At 42.0% G+C, this 16822-nt stretch overlaps 1 protein-coding gene across 3 annotated transcripts in view; it reads left to right on the forward strand.

Annotated features, from left to right (window-relative positions):
* The window catches only part of ham (hamlet), a 31966-nt gene extending 15733 nt beyond the window's left edge, over positions 1 to 16233 (forward strand). For all 3 annotated transcript variants that reach the window (XM_044395080.2, XM_044395082.2, XM_044395081.2), the window contains exons 3-8: positions 2294 to 2428; positions 2529 to 2754; positions 7807 to 7951; positions 9952 to 10108; positions 13603 to 14550; positions 14966 to 16233. In XM_044395080.2, coding sequence (XP_044251015.1) covers positions 2294 to 2428; positions 2529 to 2754; positions 7807 to 7951; positions 9952 to 10108; positions 13603 to 14550; positions 14966 to 16120 — 2766 coding nt within the window. In that variant the 3' untranslated portion in view covers positions 16121 to 16233. The remainder of the gene's footprint in view (positions 1 to 2293; positions 2429 to 2528; positions 2755 to 7806; positions 7952 to 9951; positions 10109 to 13602; positions 14551 to 14965) is intronic.
* Positions 16234 to 16822: the final 589 nt, after the last annotated feature.

The raw sequence follows: 16822 nt of genomic DNA on the forward strand, positions 1-16822 counted from the left end.
CAAGCGCACTTTTATCGTTCACATTTCCGTTTTGACAGATACATTGGCCGTATCTGTCCCTATCTGCCACCGTTTTCCCCGGCTGATCCTCCTGGAGGATCTGGCCCTGGCTCTGGATCTGATCTGGCAATTCGAAGCCAGTTCTGCCAGCCGAGCGAACCCAACACTTTGAGATTATCTCTGGCGCGTAAATATTTTCCCTGCCCATTGACTGTTTCGTGTTTTGCTGCTGCTGCTGCTGCGAGCGGTGGCCTCCTTTTTAATAAAGTTATGAATAGGCAAGGACATGTGTGATGTCTGTCCGGGGATTACCGACGGACAAAACAAGCAACTGGAACTGTTTGCCAAACTGTCACGGCAATTTCTGGCCATGGATATTGGCATATATGTACTTACCCATGATCTTATCATTTTTTAGTGGCTGCATCGGATTGCAGTTTCCGTTGCCATCTTAAATAACCCAAAGCAGCAAGGAGGTGAGGGTTCTAAAAAGATTTCAATGATTCCATAGGAATTATCTTGAGATTTAGTGCCTTGATATAAACATGAAACCATGTGGGAACTTAAAAAATAGTGAAAGTAAAATACTTTTCAAATCATTATATTTTAAAAATGTTTGCTTAGTTTTCTTATTTTGAGTACTACTATGTGACAAGATAAGGGAGTGGCTAAAGTGAACGAAGCATTAAAACAGTTGCTAATCATCGAGCACAGAACATGTTTTTTGATAGCTTGTTTGAAAGTCATTAAGTGCGCAGATAAGATTTATCAAGCTAATAATTTTAGCCAATTAATAAGGGAAAAAACCGGGAAATTTGGTATTTTTAGTTTTATTATTTTGAACAGATAACTTTCAAAGTGCGATGTTTCATTTTTATTGCCTAAAAATCGTGTAAACACGAATAATATTTACCTCTATTCCGTATTTTTCGTAACGAATAGAGGGTACCTCTATGCTTTATGTTACCCCTTGTCTCCTAATTCTTCTAATTATTGTAATTGCGAAGTGCCCCGCGTTTCAAAAAATCTAAGCCCTTCCAATTACACATTTTTGCAACTATAACCGTATGAAAACACACACGGCAACCTACTTGTTTGGCAAGCCACTCGAGGAAAGCTCTCCCTCGTCCTGAAAACACAAAGTTTATTCCATTTATACGCGGGTATAATTTTGTATTTATTTTATTTTCGCTCTGCATATGCCGCGGGGCAGAAGAAGCCACTTGAGGCGTTGTTAACTTAATTTTTGGAGCGTGCACACATGGCTCTCTCTCTTTCTCTTTCTCTGTTCCTCCCCAGACTCTCCCACTCACACACCACTTAATCGCAAACTGTAAAATGCCGTTTTTCCAAATGACTTCATAGACAAGAGTTCGACGGCGGCGACTTGAACGTTGCGCATACGCAAAGTCATTCAGTCAACCGCAGTTTTGGATTTTTTTTGTTTTTTTTTTTTGGTTTTTCAATTTTAATTTGTGGTTGCTGCTGCCTCCAACTTTCGGCGTCGCGAAGTCTAAGGCTGTTTTCCCCATTCCCAGCCGCAACTAGAAAAAAATCCACAGCCGCCGTTAACGATTTGTGTAAATTATGCGTATTTCAGCTTGGCGCCGCTGCTTTTATTTTGTATACAAAAACTGTCGGCGGTTTTTGTTTAGTTTTCTGTTTTATTTTTTGCTTGTATTTTCGTACTGTTGCTGCAGTTTCCCCTTACTGTTTGTGACCTTGATGTTGTGGGCAGACTTGTGGGCGGCGTCTTACTGGGCTCGCTTTTTATTAGAGTGCTTAAAGGACCTTATTAATTGGCACTTAATAAGAAAGAAATTTACTTAGATTACTTATTTGTTTTAATATTTAAAAATGTTACAAAAATACATTTACAACATTTCGGACACAGTTATTCACCAAAATAATATTAAGAACATTTTGCATGAATGTGTTGAAATAAATAGAACTAAAATTTATATATTTAGAAAAAAAAACGAAGCCTAATATTAATTTTATCAAAGTATAAGAAAGGAATATTTTTTTTTAAATTTATTTTACACCTTAAATTTAATTATCTACCGGTATACATATGAATTTTACATACAATATAACACCTTTGAGGGTTCGTGCCTTCGCTTAGCCATGACAAACATGTAAAAATAGCACAGTTATCAGGGGTGAGCCAACGGATGGCGCCAGCGTTATCCTTAAAAACAGAATACAAATTTTAATTACTTGTCAAAATAAATCCATAAAACTAAAATAAAAAACAAATTTAAAATTAATTACCCTTATGCTTCGTTTGTAGGCTAATAGCAGGCATTATAATGGATGGCTAGAGCCCACAGATGATGTGTCCACATGGTTGAAAAAAATCCGAAGCGTTGAGGAGGACGATGGCATTGGCGAGGCTAATTTACAGAGTTACATTAATGGCGGTTATGTGAGTATATACCCCCTTACCCTCTTATGATAACCCCTGAGCACGTGCCACTCGATTTTTAACAATTTTTAACAATTATTTTCCCTTGTTTTTTTAATAGCTGTGGTACGAGACGAATCGTTATGTGAATGCTGGCAGTGAAATGGTCGTCGACGGGCGACCCAAAAGTCCCGTTCAACTGAACGAGAACTTCATGAACGGTGGCAAAGTCCTGGCGGCAGCAGCAGCAGCAGCCGCTGCAGTGGCAGCCGCCTCTTCCACGGGAGCGAAGAGCGGGGGAGGGGGGAGCTCCCTGCCCAGCGATGACCGAAGCGATCGTGATAATGGTAAGTGATTTTGTAACTTATTTATTTAGAATATATGTATATAGTTATGTAAATGTTATAAATATGAACAAGTAACAAATTTTAAAAATTAAAATTTAAAAATAAATTTAGCAACAGGCAATCCTAGTTTGATCACATTTAAAATTCAATCACCCCATAAAAATTGATCCCTTTTTAGATATACAATAAAATTGTTGATATTCTTATTAAATTTTTAGTTTACAAAATATATTTATCAAAAAGTATGGTCTTCTGTTGACATACATATGAAATATACCTTAACCTACAACATAATAATCAAGATAGTAATGCCTATCCTAATGCTTAGTTATCTGGGTCCCCTGACACAAAATTGTTCAATTCCATCTAGATTTGACATTGAAAAAGGAATATAATGTGTGCGTTGTATCCATGCTGGTGTGGCTAATAATAAGTGCAGCTGTGGTGCCAGGCAATTAACGCTCAACCACTGTGGGTCAGATCAAAATCGGGTGTACAGAATCTAGAATCCGGTGGCAATGCCCGTGACAGAGTTCCTGGCACGAGCGACGGTCCTGCGATACAATCTCGGGAACAGAACAGAACCAAAAAAGGAACAGGAACAGCTTATGAGGGCTCACAGAATCAGAATCGGAGGCAGACATCCCTTCTCTGATATTACTGAGCACCCTTTTTGCCTCCCCTAAATGCGATCAATTTGTGCGCTGCGCATGCGCCCATGCAATATTCCGGCAACCGCACATGTTTTCATTTGTTATTAAAATGTTTGATAATTTCATTAGAGATCCATCAGCAAACAAAGGGCCCGAGATTGTGTCAGCGATATACGGTGTATGGTATATGTTGCTGACAGTCAAAATGGCACACGCTCAATTTAAGCCTAATCCTGCATCCCTCGAATCCCTCGAATCGCCGAGAAACGGGAAGCCGGGGCGTGTTTGATTATAAACATGTGGGATTTATGGACAGCTCATTTGGCGTTTCACACTCTTTTTTTTCTGATTATCACAAATTTAAATCTCCACGAAAATATTTTCGTTGGCGAGTCGGCTTTGAATTTGAATACGTAATGAACATAATGGTTAATTCCATATGCTTATCTGCCGGATCATAGTTGCCTTACAATGGTATTGCATTTATTTTTCAGTTTTTCAATTAAAGCCAAGCTGTCAAAGTTCCCATTTCCAAGCTTGATATTCAACCCGCTTTCCATTTAAAAAAAGGACACCTGTGACTTGACTTTTTAACGTATTTTCTGGCAACTTTTCTCGCATTTTACGCACTGCTGAGCAGGGAAATTCCCTCTAGTCTCTGGCAGAAGCAGAAGACAAGGCCCAGATGTCCTGGCCCAAGGATATGCCAGCGAATGCCACCAGTGCAGCACGGGGGTGGCAACGCGATCAAGGTTCCGTCCCGGAGACCCGGAAAGGAAAAGGTGGCAAGGAGCGATCGAAAGTGTGGTTGAAACGGTAGCAAAAGATCGCTGGTTTTCCAGGAGAGGGAGTTCCAACTTTCGACCGTTACTTTTGCCGACGAATATTTAATGAGCGCTTGGGCTGGGAACTTAACGTTTTCAAGAATTTTCAGTAAGGAAAATGCAAATGTCGAGGGGTGAAATAAATAGCATGGGAAAGTTTTACAAGGTTTCACAAAATAATTAAAAATTTTAAATTTTTTAAAAATTATGAGAAACATATTTGTTTTCATTTTTTAAAACTAAGTTCAAATATCAAATTCAAACCGAATTCATATAGATTTTCACTATAATTTTGGATTTATAAATTTTGCTTGAAACTTCTTTCCCTACTTCGTAAAAAATCAAATAATTTGGTCTAATGAAGTCATTAAAAGTAACGAACAACTTATAGTTAGACACAAGTAGTATTTTCTTGAGCCTGAACTATTGAATATTGATATCTAACCATTCCTTCAATCACTCCAAAAACAACCAACCCACAAAGTTGTCAGCTCAAACCCCCTTCACCTTGACTCCACCCCTCCACGAAACAAAAAACAGAACTGAAAACCATTCCCCAAAAAACGAAACCGAGACACTTTTGAGATGGCTTTCGGCTTAAATCGCGGCAACTCTTCAATCGACCAATCAAACAATGGAACAAACTATACACGAAGCCCATTTAGATACATTCGTATCGCCAACTGGCGACTGGCAGAACACACGCCACATAGAAATAGACCAAGCCCATAAACGAGATCCTAACTAACTCGCAGATACGAAAACACACAGACCTCCGCCGATTGACACTTTGTCGCCGGCAAAGCTGATGGATGATTAATGAGCTGAAAATAAAAATCGAAAGAGGAAAAATAAAATGAAATAGAAGGCTCGTGTCGCGTCTTCGGCTAAATGATCATCGTGTGTCAATTTGGGCATCATTAGGAGTGCCACCTAACCCTTTTTTTTGTTTTTTGTTTCGGCTGCTGCCAAATCGATTAGCAGGCGGATCTAACTTTGATTTTTTCCTTTTATTTTTTTTCGAGCAAGTTGTAAGGTGTAAATAATTCAATCAATCATTTGTCAACAGCTTCGGCTTCCGTTTAGCGATATAGCCTCCGATTCAGGGTCAGCCGGTGGCTTTTGGCAGCCAGCAGCAGATTCAGTGATATGTAATTGGCATGTCAAAGAGTTTTGGCCCGCCCCCCTCGCCATCCATACCTCCCCTCTGTATAATCCACACATCCTGAAGCCTTTCAATAGATCTATTGAATTGTCAGTTCTGCATTGGGCGAGTGAATCAATCTGTCAGATGAAAGGGGGAACCAGCTGCTGAAAAAGAATTGCAGAACGGAGAGATCTGGTGAAAGGCGTGAAAGGATTGTGCAGGATTTTGGGGGAGATGCTGACAAGGGGGCTGGGCAATGGCAAAAAGATAAGGAATTGATGGGTGACAAGACAGTAGAGGGGTTTTTGAGGAGGGGCAATTTAATCTTTGCGTATTTGATTAATTACTTTGATTAAGGCTTTTTTATTGGCCTTTAGCCAATCTTTAGTTTTTCGGGCACTAAAAACTTATACCGCAATATTGTAATAATTTTAAAAAAGTGGTTTAAATTTTGTAAAAAACTTGAGAAGTACATTCTATTTTCCAGTTAGATTAAATTTATTAAATTATTATTATTATTAAATTATTTAAAAGGTATTATTTCCTTTTTTTTAAATATTATATATTTTTTCTTATATTTTTCTTCTCTGTTCAAGTAACTTAAAGTCCAGGTGCTTCCTTTATCTGGAAACTTAGTTCCCAGGATACCTCCCTACTTAGAGCAACCCACCGAGACATAAGTTTTCCCAGGCGTTCTCAGGCTCAAGGAACCTACACCTACCCTGCCAATCGCCCAGAACACCATATGTCAACCCACTCCCACCTCAACTCCTATGTGCCATCTCTACCCCCTAGGGACAGCTCCTACCCTCCCTCCTACTATCCCACGCTAGCCCACCCAAAAATTAAAAAAAAGAACTGAGGCCAAAGTTCAAGTGCAGCCCACAAGGAAAAACTCTTGACGTGGGAATCTTCGCTGCCCTCTGCGGCCATATTGCACACGCTGAAAATTAACTTTTGACCCAAACATCAATTACCACCACTGAGCGGAGCCTTTTGAGCGGTGGGAGGCGGTGGTGCTGTTTGGTAATCACCCCTCGCCCAGAGGGGGTGGGCCGCCTTGAGAGGCAACACCTGTTTTGAGGCCAAAGGCAGCGAAACCCGGCAAGGTGCCATATCCATATGACTTTTCAAACGAAATCAGTCCAACGGAACTGCAGGGTGGCAGAGGTTGAGGGGTTGACTGCTGACCCTTCGGATGTGCTTGCATGCATAATCTCTGGTCATCGCCATCATCCCTTAGCAGCTATGTTGGTGTCACCTGGTGGTTGTCCACTGCCCACCACCCCTGCTAACTAGTACCAATACCAGCAACGGTAGCCTACCCTCTCCCTCAGCCACCCCCTCGAGCACCTCAGCTTTCTCCTCAACCTCTCTGCTCATATTCAACACTCATTTCCCCTAGGAATTGTTTAAAGGTGCACTGAGAAGAATTGTAGAGAAATATTAGGTAGTGTTTCTTATTATGGCAACTAACCTGTTCTTTATTTCAAGATTACAAAAATGTTTCTACTATAAATGTAAAGGGATTTCTTTATAGCCAAATGCTAACTATTAGTTCTTCTGTCTTTTAAATCATTATTATTAATTTTTTACTTCAAGAGTTTACTATCAATTTTAAAGAAAATATTTTTTAGCATTTAAAATTTTCGGAGATATTAAAAAATATTACAACTAAAGTCATGCTGTAGGTTTTTCTCTCCCTGTAGCTGTGCACTTGGCACTCGTCCGGAGTTGGCCAAGTTAAGAGCGGGGTGAGGACTGGCTGCAGAGGGGGTGGGGTGGGTAGGGGTGTCTTGCCTTTACCTTACTCTCATTTGGGACAATTATCTATTCAACGTCAAGCTATGCGAGTGCCATATATGAGTGCACACGATTTCGTCTCTGCTACCAATTTTGTGTTAAGTGTTTGCGTGTTTACTCCTGGTGAGTGTGAGTGTGTGTGTGTTGGTCATATGTCAATGCGTCCTGGCCAGAAAAAAAGGACCTGCCGCAGATTGTTAGCGGGCAAACAAAACATTAGCTCGTCGGCATTATGCTCCGCGAACGACACACTTGTTCATCAAACGCGAAGCCGAACGGTTGTGTGTCAAGTGACCAGTGGCCCAAGTGATAACTTAGGATCGAAGTGATATATATAACATATAAAGTTTATTTTGAGGACTACCTGCTTCTTTGTGAGTGCTTGTGAACAGCTATAATACTAAATAATAAAGAAGATCCCAGAGGATCTGAATTTAATATACTTTTTTTGTGATTTTTATACGATCGATTTTTGATGGAAATAAAGAACATAAATCTTTCAAGATTGTGTATATTTTACCATTAAATCATTTTACCATTTTATAAATCAGTAATAATAATTTGCAATAAGAATTTAAAGCTGTCTTGTTTTAACCTAATCGAATGTTCTCCCTTTTTATTCCAGGCTCCTTGTACAGCGGTGACGAATTCTCCAAAGATAAGAAGAACTCCTCGCTAATCAGCCAAGGAGATATCGATTTCACAGACGACGAAAACGGTTTCGATATACGCTGTGAGGTCTGTGATAAAGTCTATCCGGATTTAGAACTGTGAGTACAACTGGCCAGGTTAATTGCCATTAATCAGGCCCCCGGGGTCCCGATTTTCGCGTAGGAGAATGTCTGCATCCTAAATTGCTTTGGCATTTAGGCAGCATCGACACTAATCTAAATCAAATTTTGTGTGTTGCTTCAGTAGACAAAAAAAAACAACAAGCCCCCAATTAGCTTCCAACTTACCCAAAAGAATTATGGGTGCGCAGCGAATAAAATCTCTGGGTAGAAGTTGAAAGAGAAATCCGACCGAGATACAAAGTATCCGCAAATGTTGCTAAATGCCTCGGATCTAAGTGGATATGCGGTCTAGTGCCGAACTCCGGCGGAGATCTTAATTAAAAGTTGATGGCGATAATAGTGCGGCCAATAAAAGTGCCATTAAACATCCAAGAGAAGCTCGGCCGAAAGTGAGAGTGAGTTTCGAGCTCCGAGCTGCGGGCTGCGAGCTCTGAAATGAATTGAAATGGTCTTGGTCTTGATTTGACTGGCTTTCGGTTCGCTTTTGGCCTGGGCTCACTGAAGTTTACTGTACACTTCGGCTTGGATCGGTTTGGCCCGTTCCATGATTGGTTTTTTATGGGCCCAAATGTGCAATCTGTAGGTGTTAACTGAGCCTTAATGCCTCCTGCATTGGTTCGGCATTTCGATTTCAGTTGTCTTTATTTAGATTTTTCCTTCAAAGTTTGTTTTGGCTTTACGACCAGCAGTTGCAGTAGTCACTGGGATAATAAAACAGGGGAAATCTTCGCTTAGGTACACATAATCACAGATTTTTATTACCAATTATTAAGAAGTATGTAAACGAGAAATAACTACGTCAGTTATTCTAAAGTTAAATCCCTCCATTTACTTTTCCAAGTTAGCCGTTGGCTTTTTCCCACATATCTGATCATCAATCTGGCCATTTAGTTTTCCCTCTTCAGAGGTAAACATGACCATCATCCGCCCACTCAAGTGGTTAATGCAAAAGTTTTGTCCCAATATTTACAAATGTTTTGCGTTGTAATAAATAAATGACCCACAAGCAACTGGAGCCAACACGCAAATGACATTTCCATATCCCATACACACGATGGCTATAATCATAGATACCCATATATTTAAGTTGAAGTGCTAAAAGCGAGCTTTGATTTGATGTTTGGCCCGAGATGTGGAGCACTATATATGTTTACCGTTACTAGAGTGGGTGGTAAGGGGTCCTCCTACCACCCAACCCCCCTGGGGTGCACTTATCAGTGGCGGTGATTTATTGAATTTTACATGAGGAGCTCTCGCTGGAAGGGAAGCTATGTGAGCTATGTCTGCGTGTCCAGGCTGTCTCTCTATTTTCCTTTTTTTTTGCCATTTATCTGATGTTGAACATGCATGGACTGTAAGCCAAACAAACGCCCACACTTCAGGTGAAGGTAGCGAAAGGGGGTTGGGGATTTGGGGGGCTTGGAACTATCAACTCTTCCATGACGATGACAAAACAAAGAAAAATGAAAACGTTGCCGCCTCTTGTCGACATCGCTTTGCTATATATTTTTTTTGCCTGATTTTACTCCACCCACATACAAGGCGATAAGCATCGCACCACCACCACGCACCACTTTTGGCCACAGTTCTCCTCCATCAAGGACGCCTTTACTCATTGGCCGCAGCTGTTTTTTCTGTCCCTTTTTTGGGGAGAGCGAGATCCCTTATCAGCTGGCCGCGCATATTAAATATTGAACATCATTTGACTAATTGACGCCCGTCCGGGAAAAGGGGGAGGGATTTTCCAGGGGGCGTTATCCCAGGTGGTCGGCAAACAAAGGCGTGTGAACTGGCGCACATGACTTTGATTGAACCGCGGCGATTTGGCGGAGAGCCCCACGAAAATGTCACAATGCTAATTTCCTTTGCGATGACAGCCAGTCAGATAAGGGCGGCAAAGGAGCCAGTACTTCGGTGGCTTGGTACCCAGAATTTTCCTTGACTTATGTTTGCATTTTCGTTTTTTTCCCTTTCAGCTTGGACGATCATCTGGTGGGCGCTCATCATTACAAACAGGACGAATTCCCCTGCAAGCAGTGTACACTACGATTCTGCCATCGTCCTTTGCTGATTAAGCACGAAGCAATCTCCCACAACAACATACGGAAATATTCCTGCGAGAATTGCAGCAAGGTGAGCTCCATTAACAATTATACTCTTACTAAATATAAGTATCCGTTTATCATTTTGGGGGATAAAGTAAAGTCAGGTTTTTTTAATATAAATTATTTTTGAAACTTTATTAGCTTATGCCATCAGTTTAAGATATTAATTGTACTACTTAATAATAATAATATCTTAAAAGAGAAAACTGTGCTTACAAAATATAAACACTATCCTCCTGAGGCGCAAGAAAAAGTATCGTAAAACAGATCATAGATGTACTTCGATAGAGATAAAGAGAGAGCATCCAGGCTATAGCTTCTGTTGCCGGCAACCTTCGATCGGCCGAAAACTTACGCCGTCATTAATTATTGTATCAGCTCGTGGTGCTCTGGTGGCTTGGCAACATAAAAAGACTTTTGATTTCAAGCGGATCAATAGCCGCGGGCTGCTAACCTGGCTCTTAGGAGCGACTCCATCTGAGCCACCTTTGAGCACGCGCTGAGCGGCTTACTTGCAATAGCTGAAAAATCAGGGCGTGTACTCATCCAAAGGCAGAAACACTTAAGCGACCCGTAATGAAGAAACCCTGTCGCAGCCCCGTTCCCCCGCCTATTGTTGAGTTCATCTTCGCTGGCTGCATTTGAATGCCAAAGCGAAATCAAAAGGGCTTGGAGTGGAGGCAACACCATCCATCGAATCCAGCCATCCCATCCATCTATGGCCATCGAAAATCATCCATCCATCGAACGATTCGTTTCATGCGTCATTGTCATCGCACTGCGACTTCGACATCTTCCAAAGATGTTTTAATGGCATGTTGATTACGATCTTGTGGTCGCAGCCAGGCCTTTTCTCTTGGCTTTTCCCATTTCCATTTCCAAATCGAACGGTATTTCAATGTCTATCGAGCATTACAGTTGGTTTACTTAGCGCTCTGTAATTGTTTCGGTGGCATGTAAGTAGCACGCATTGTGGTTCCCCAGCTCTCAGTGCACATATCTCCGAAAAAAACCCATCCCTAAACGGGAGCCACTCGGCCCAAAACAAATGATGATCGATCTTTTGGGCCAGACTTTCGCTGGGGTCCGAGCTTTTTTCGAGGTTTTCCCTTCCTCTTTACGCCCTCTGAAAGGCCCAAAAAAGAGCGGGCTCTGCAGCTGTCAGCTTTGTTTGTTTTAAGCAGCCGGCTTAAAGCGTTTCCAAAGGGATTTGCCACGGATCTACAAGGCTTTGTTCGAGGGCTTAGCTTGGAATCCGTGATGAGGCAGTTGAGTGCACAATAGGGCTAAGAAGGGCGGATAACTGTTAGATCGTTGGGGGTAACTGACGAGGTTTCAAAGTGGCACAGGAATGTGTGGGGTTATCTCTTACACATATTTTATTTATAAAAAAATCATGAGCTCAAATTAGAGCTTTAAAATTATCGATATTTTCGATATTTTCACAATGTTGTTTCGATAATATAGATGCTTCGAAGAGAAAACCCATATTAAATATCGACAAATAGAAAATAAGCACTGGCTTTCTGAAATCTAAGCCTTCTTAGCTTATTTCTCTGTAACTTTAACCAGAAGTTTCAACTCCATTAGGCTACCAGAGTCTGATCTCATCTTCAGGCCATGGACCCACAGGCACTGATGCCTTGGCTGACCCCACGTACGCTCCTAGATCTTGGCTTACAGCTCCGCCCCCCCTATCTACCTCCTTGATAATACCCCCCAACCAAGGCACATTCCACAGAAAAACAGAGATCTCGTCGGAGACTCTGCACCACTTCTCCACTTCTTTGCTTCTGCACCACCGAATGCCAAAACACCTACACTCAACCCACCGAAGCAGCGACTGCTTTTCATCTTTTAGTGCAGAGAGAAAAAAATCTGTAGATGTTCAATTTTAATATCTTAAAAATGATTGTTAAATATTTTCCAAAATTCCATTTATAATTTTAGAAAAATAATTTTAAATCGTATATTTTTTACTCTTGAATTATTTTATTAAATCCAAAGTGAGTCCGTTTTTTCGCTGTTTCTATAGTCGTTGTTCCCAGTTGTTGTTATTGCTGTAACACCATGATCGTCGTTGTCGTTATATATTTTTTTGTAGTTGTTGTCGTTGTCTTTTGTGGCGTTTTTCGCCTTTTTGGAGAGTAGTTGAATCTAATCCATTTGATGTAGTTATAGCACGAGCTATTCTTGTATGTCGCCTCTCTCTCTGCCTTCTCTGAATCCCCCGTCCTATCCCCGCCATAGCTCCCCGATTTTCCACCTTTTGTGTGGCTCATAGAGATAGACAAAAAAGGCTGCCTCGATCATCGTTTGATATGAATTCGTAGCGCATTATGACAGCATGATTAGGCATAACAGTTTCGTAAAAAGGCGACGGGGGAGTCGAAACGGCTGACCGAAATCAAGTTTGAAGTGGGTACATAAAACTGGATGCCAGGCTGGATCCCCTGCCCCATCGAACTCCCCCGCCTTTATCCTCTTCCCAATCCCAGGCCCGATCTGTCATTGCCTTCGCCCCTCCGAAAAACGAAAAGTGCGAGCTTCAGCCGGAGTACTTTTGGTTTAGGGCTGGTTGCAGAATTTGTCACAGTATTTTTTCGAAAAAATGATTTTTTTTAATAATGACGATATACCGAAAAGATCGAAGTTTATTTTCTTAAAAAACTCAAAGTTGGTTTGAAAAAATCCCGAGCTTAGAGAACTTTATTTTTAATATTTTCTAAAATTTTTTAAATAAGATTGAAAGGGGGCAGAATGGTTACTTAAAAACTTTAATTAAATTGAACGTGTAATTTTTCTGTTTGTTGCCTTTTACCGGCTTTATTTAAAGCTTTCTTAATTTCAAGATCACTTTTTTAGATTTTGTTGTTCCCTATTCCCTTCACTTATTGAGGGCCAAGTCGCGGGTTCCTATTGTCCAGCCCTGATCTCCATTTGGGGACCTTCGAGGGGGTGATAGATGCTTCGAGCCAGGCAATGACAATTGTAGCAATTGATGTTAATAATTGACGAAGGTGTTTGGCTGCTGCCAGTGGGTGGAGATGATGTTGTTGCCATTCGCTGTTGTTGCCCTGGTTACCTTTGCGTAATCTCGGAGAGCTTCGGTTATTGTCTAGCCCAAAAGAGATCCGTTTAAGCGGCAAAAGCGGCAAAAGCAGCAACAGCAGCACCAGCAGATGATTGATTAATTTCAGTTTCGTTTCATTTGGATTTGGAACCAGATCACCCAACCAGTTCCCAATTTCGTACAGAGAAAGAAATGTATATAAAATGCATTCCAGAATTAAATCAAAAATATTATTTTATTTATTTTTAGTTTATAAAAACAAAAGAAAGATGCGCTTAGAAACCATTCGTCTTTAAGTAGTTAATAAAGTCCTCTTTGTGGGATTTATTTATTATACCTTTTTATATATCTATACATTTTTTTTCCTGTGTACGAACTTTTTTATTCCGACGCCGACAACCAATCGCAACTCACACCGTTTGCTCTGCTCTGTGATCTGTATTTTGCAGGTATTTTGTGACCCCTCGAATTTACAGCGGCATATTCGCGCCTACCACGTCGGAGCACGCTGTCATCCGTGTCCGGAGTGCGGGAAAACGTTCGGAACCTCGTCGGGCCTGAAGCAGCACCAGCACATCCACAGCTCCGTGAAGCCCTTCGCCTGCGAGGTGTGCTCCAAGGCGTATACGCAATTCTCGAACCTGTGCCGGCACAAGCGCATGCACGCCACCTGCCGGACGCAGATCAAGTGCGACAAGTGCAGCCAGAGCTTCAGCACCACCACCTCCGTGACCAAGCACAGGAAGTTCTGTGACTCGACGGGTCCCGTGTATCGCAACCAGCACGTGAATCGCCACCATCCGCACCCACATCACCCGCATCAGGCGCATCAGCAGCATTTGGCCGCCACTGCCACATCCACCTGTCCGGTGACACCCAGGGAATCCCCGGAATCCTCGTCCTCAGCCGCTGCCGCCGCCGCCGTTGCCGCCATGTCGACGCCCACACCGAATCCCTTCCTAATGCTGCGCGCCGGACCACCATTCTTTCCCGGATTTTCACCATACGGATTTCCCGCCTTTATGCCACAAAATGCTCTGCATCCTACGAACATTCCAATGTTTTTCCAGAAAAATCCCATGGACATGGCCTGTGCTGGACCCGAGATCACTTCCCCGATTTCGGCCTTTGATCAGAAATTACCGTTTGGCTTTCTGAAGGGCGAGGCCAGTAGTTCGCAGGCTTATGAAAAAGTGCAGGAAGAGGAGTTGGCTTTCCAGTCGCAGGAAAAACTGCAAGTTTCCGAAGGCGAAGATGAAGAGAGTCGCAACTCTCTGGACATGAAAATGAAATCGGAAGATGAGAAAAATGAGAAGAATTCTGAGGATCAGAGAGAGGTGAAGCGGGAACCCGAGAGGGTCAACAGTCCCGACCAGCAGCAGGTCGAAGATGATAGGGTAAGTTCGAAAATAAGTTTAGTGAAGTAAAACAGGGAAAAAATTTAATTGATATGTGCAGGTTAAATTAATATCTTTTAAAGAACAAGTTAATTATATTATTTTTATTAAGTTTTGGTATTTTAAAACAGTGTTTTTATAACTTTTATGAAATTATAAAATATAAAGTTGATTTGAAATAAGGTAAGAATTGCTTACTTTATATGGAATTTTTTTTAGTAATTTGTGGTTCATTTTTTTTATACCGCTTATTTTTTAATTGATAAATAAAATGAGGTTAATGCTTAATTCATATATTTTTCCTGGGATAATTTATTCCGTTTATTAAAAACAAGTCATACAAAATTCTACGATTATAATATAAGTGTTTCTTAATCTTATACTAATCCATACTTCATTTTCTTTCCTTCCTTAGAAATCCATTGACATCGTGAGCACTCCACCGCCAGCGGACACACCCTCTGGAGGAGACGGGCCGCTGGACCTTTCGATCTGTCGCAAGCGACCAGCATCATCATGCTTATACGCGCCCTTGGAAGATAACCTCCTGCTCAATCGGTTTATGCCGAGAATACACGAGTTCGAGGCCGAAAGGGAGCCGCCACTGAAAATGCGCAAGTCGCACAGTTCGGCGGAGTCGTCCATCTCGCAGAAATCGTTCAGGGGCAGCAGTCCCACGCCCACCGCCTCGCCGGGCCCCACCCCCTCACCGTCGCCGCCCACGAGTGCGGGCGGTGAGCTGAGCAGCACGTCCGAGGGCGCAGTGGTAGCAGCGACGTCGGCGGCTGCAGCAGCAGCGGCATCTGCAGCGGCGGGAGCAGTGGACCTGGCCGCCCTGGCCCACTTAACCCACGCCCAGAACCAGCCCCACATACATCCACTCTTTCTGGAGGAGATCTACCGCTCCGGGCTTCCTTTTTTATGCCAACCGGGCGGACGGCGCGGCATTGAGGCGCTGCTGGCGGGAGTCGCCAGTACAGCAGCAGCCCCAAAGCGGCCGCTTCCGCCCGTGAAATTCTCGACGGGACTCAAGACCAAGGATCGCTACTGCTGCAAGTTTTGCGGCAAGGTGTTCCCCCGATCGGCCAACCTGACACGGCATCTGAGGACCCACACGGGCGAGCAGCCCTATCCCTGCAAGTACTGCGATCGGGCCTTCAGCATTTCCTCGAACCTGCAGCGTCACGTGAGGAATATCCACAACAAGGAGCGTCCCTTTCGCTGCGAACTCTGCGACAGATCCTTCGGCCAGCAGACGAATCTCGACCGGCACGTGAAGAAGCACGAGTCGGAGGGCAACAACTTCCGGGATTCGCCCAGTTCCAATGGCATGGCCGAACGGGAGGAGTGCTTGGACGATATACGCAGATTCATGAATTTGCACACATACACACCTAATAGCCTGGCCGGCCATGAGGGCGACACCGAGGAGTATCCCAATAGCGACGATCAGTCCGTGAACCTTGAAAAGGACAGCAGCAACTTCAACAACAACAGCAGCAACATCAGCAACAACAACAGCAGCAACGCCGGCAACAACAGCTCCAAGGCCATTACAATAAGCTCTTAAAAAAATATCAGAATCAGAAACAGAATAAGAGTGCTTTCCTTGTTGTTAGACGAAAAACTTACTTTAACTCTTACTTAAGCGTGCCTCCGAGAGGGAAAACCTATCTATAAGTAGTTACCATTTCCACACAACTCGTACTAAGCAAAACACTAAACATTAGCTATGCAATCAATGGAAAAAGACGGTGAAGCATCAAAACTTAAACTACAAAACAAGTAAATACAATTAAAGGGAAAACTTTATAAACTATATACTATACATACTTAAACCCACTCTAAAACCACCTTAAAAGTGTAGCTAATTTAAACATCTGTACATAGACATACGCAAGTCTTAACTTAGTGAGTCGATTTCAACTACTTTGGAACTCTGTGGATTATATACATAAATATGGATATTTTGATTGTACGTGTATAGGCTTTGTATGTATACATCAATCTATATGTGTAAATCGATTTATAACGTATGTCGTAAGTCTAACATATTTATAGAGCTAATTATTGCAATTCTCAACAACAAAAACCAGAAAAACAAAATCAATTTTATAACATTTACTTAACGTTTAATTATATTATTATTATTATTATATATATGGAAAACCAGACAAGATCGTTATGAAAAATAAAAAAATTAATAAAAGAAACAATGGCATAAGACTTTCTGATTTTTATTGGAAAAAAGTGGAAGTTCGAATATATGAAC

Source organism: Drosophila takahashii, chromosome 2L, assembly GCF_030179915.1.
Source record: "Drosophila takahashii strain IR98-3 E-12201 chromosome 2L, DtakHiC1v2, whole genome shotgun sequence".
NCBI classification, from domain to species: domain Eukaryota; kingdom Metazoa; phylum Arthropoda; class Insecta; order Diptera; family Drosophilidae; genus Drosophila; species Drosophila takahashii.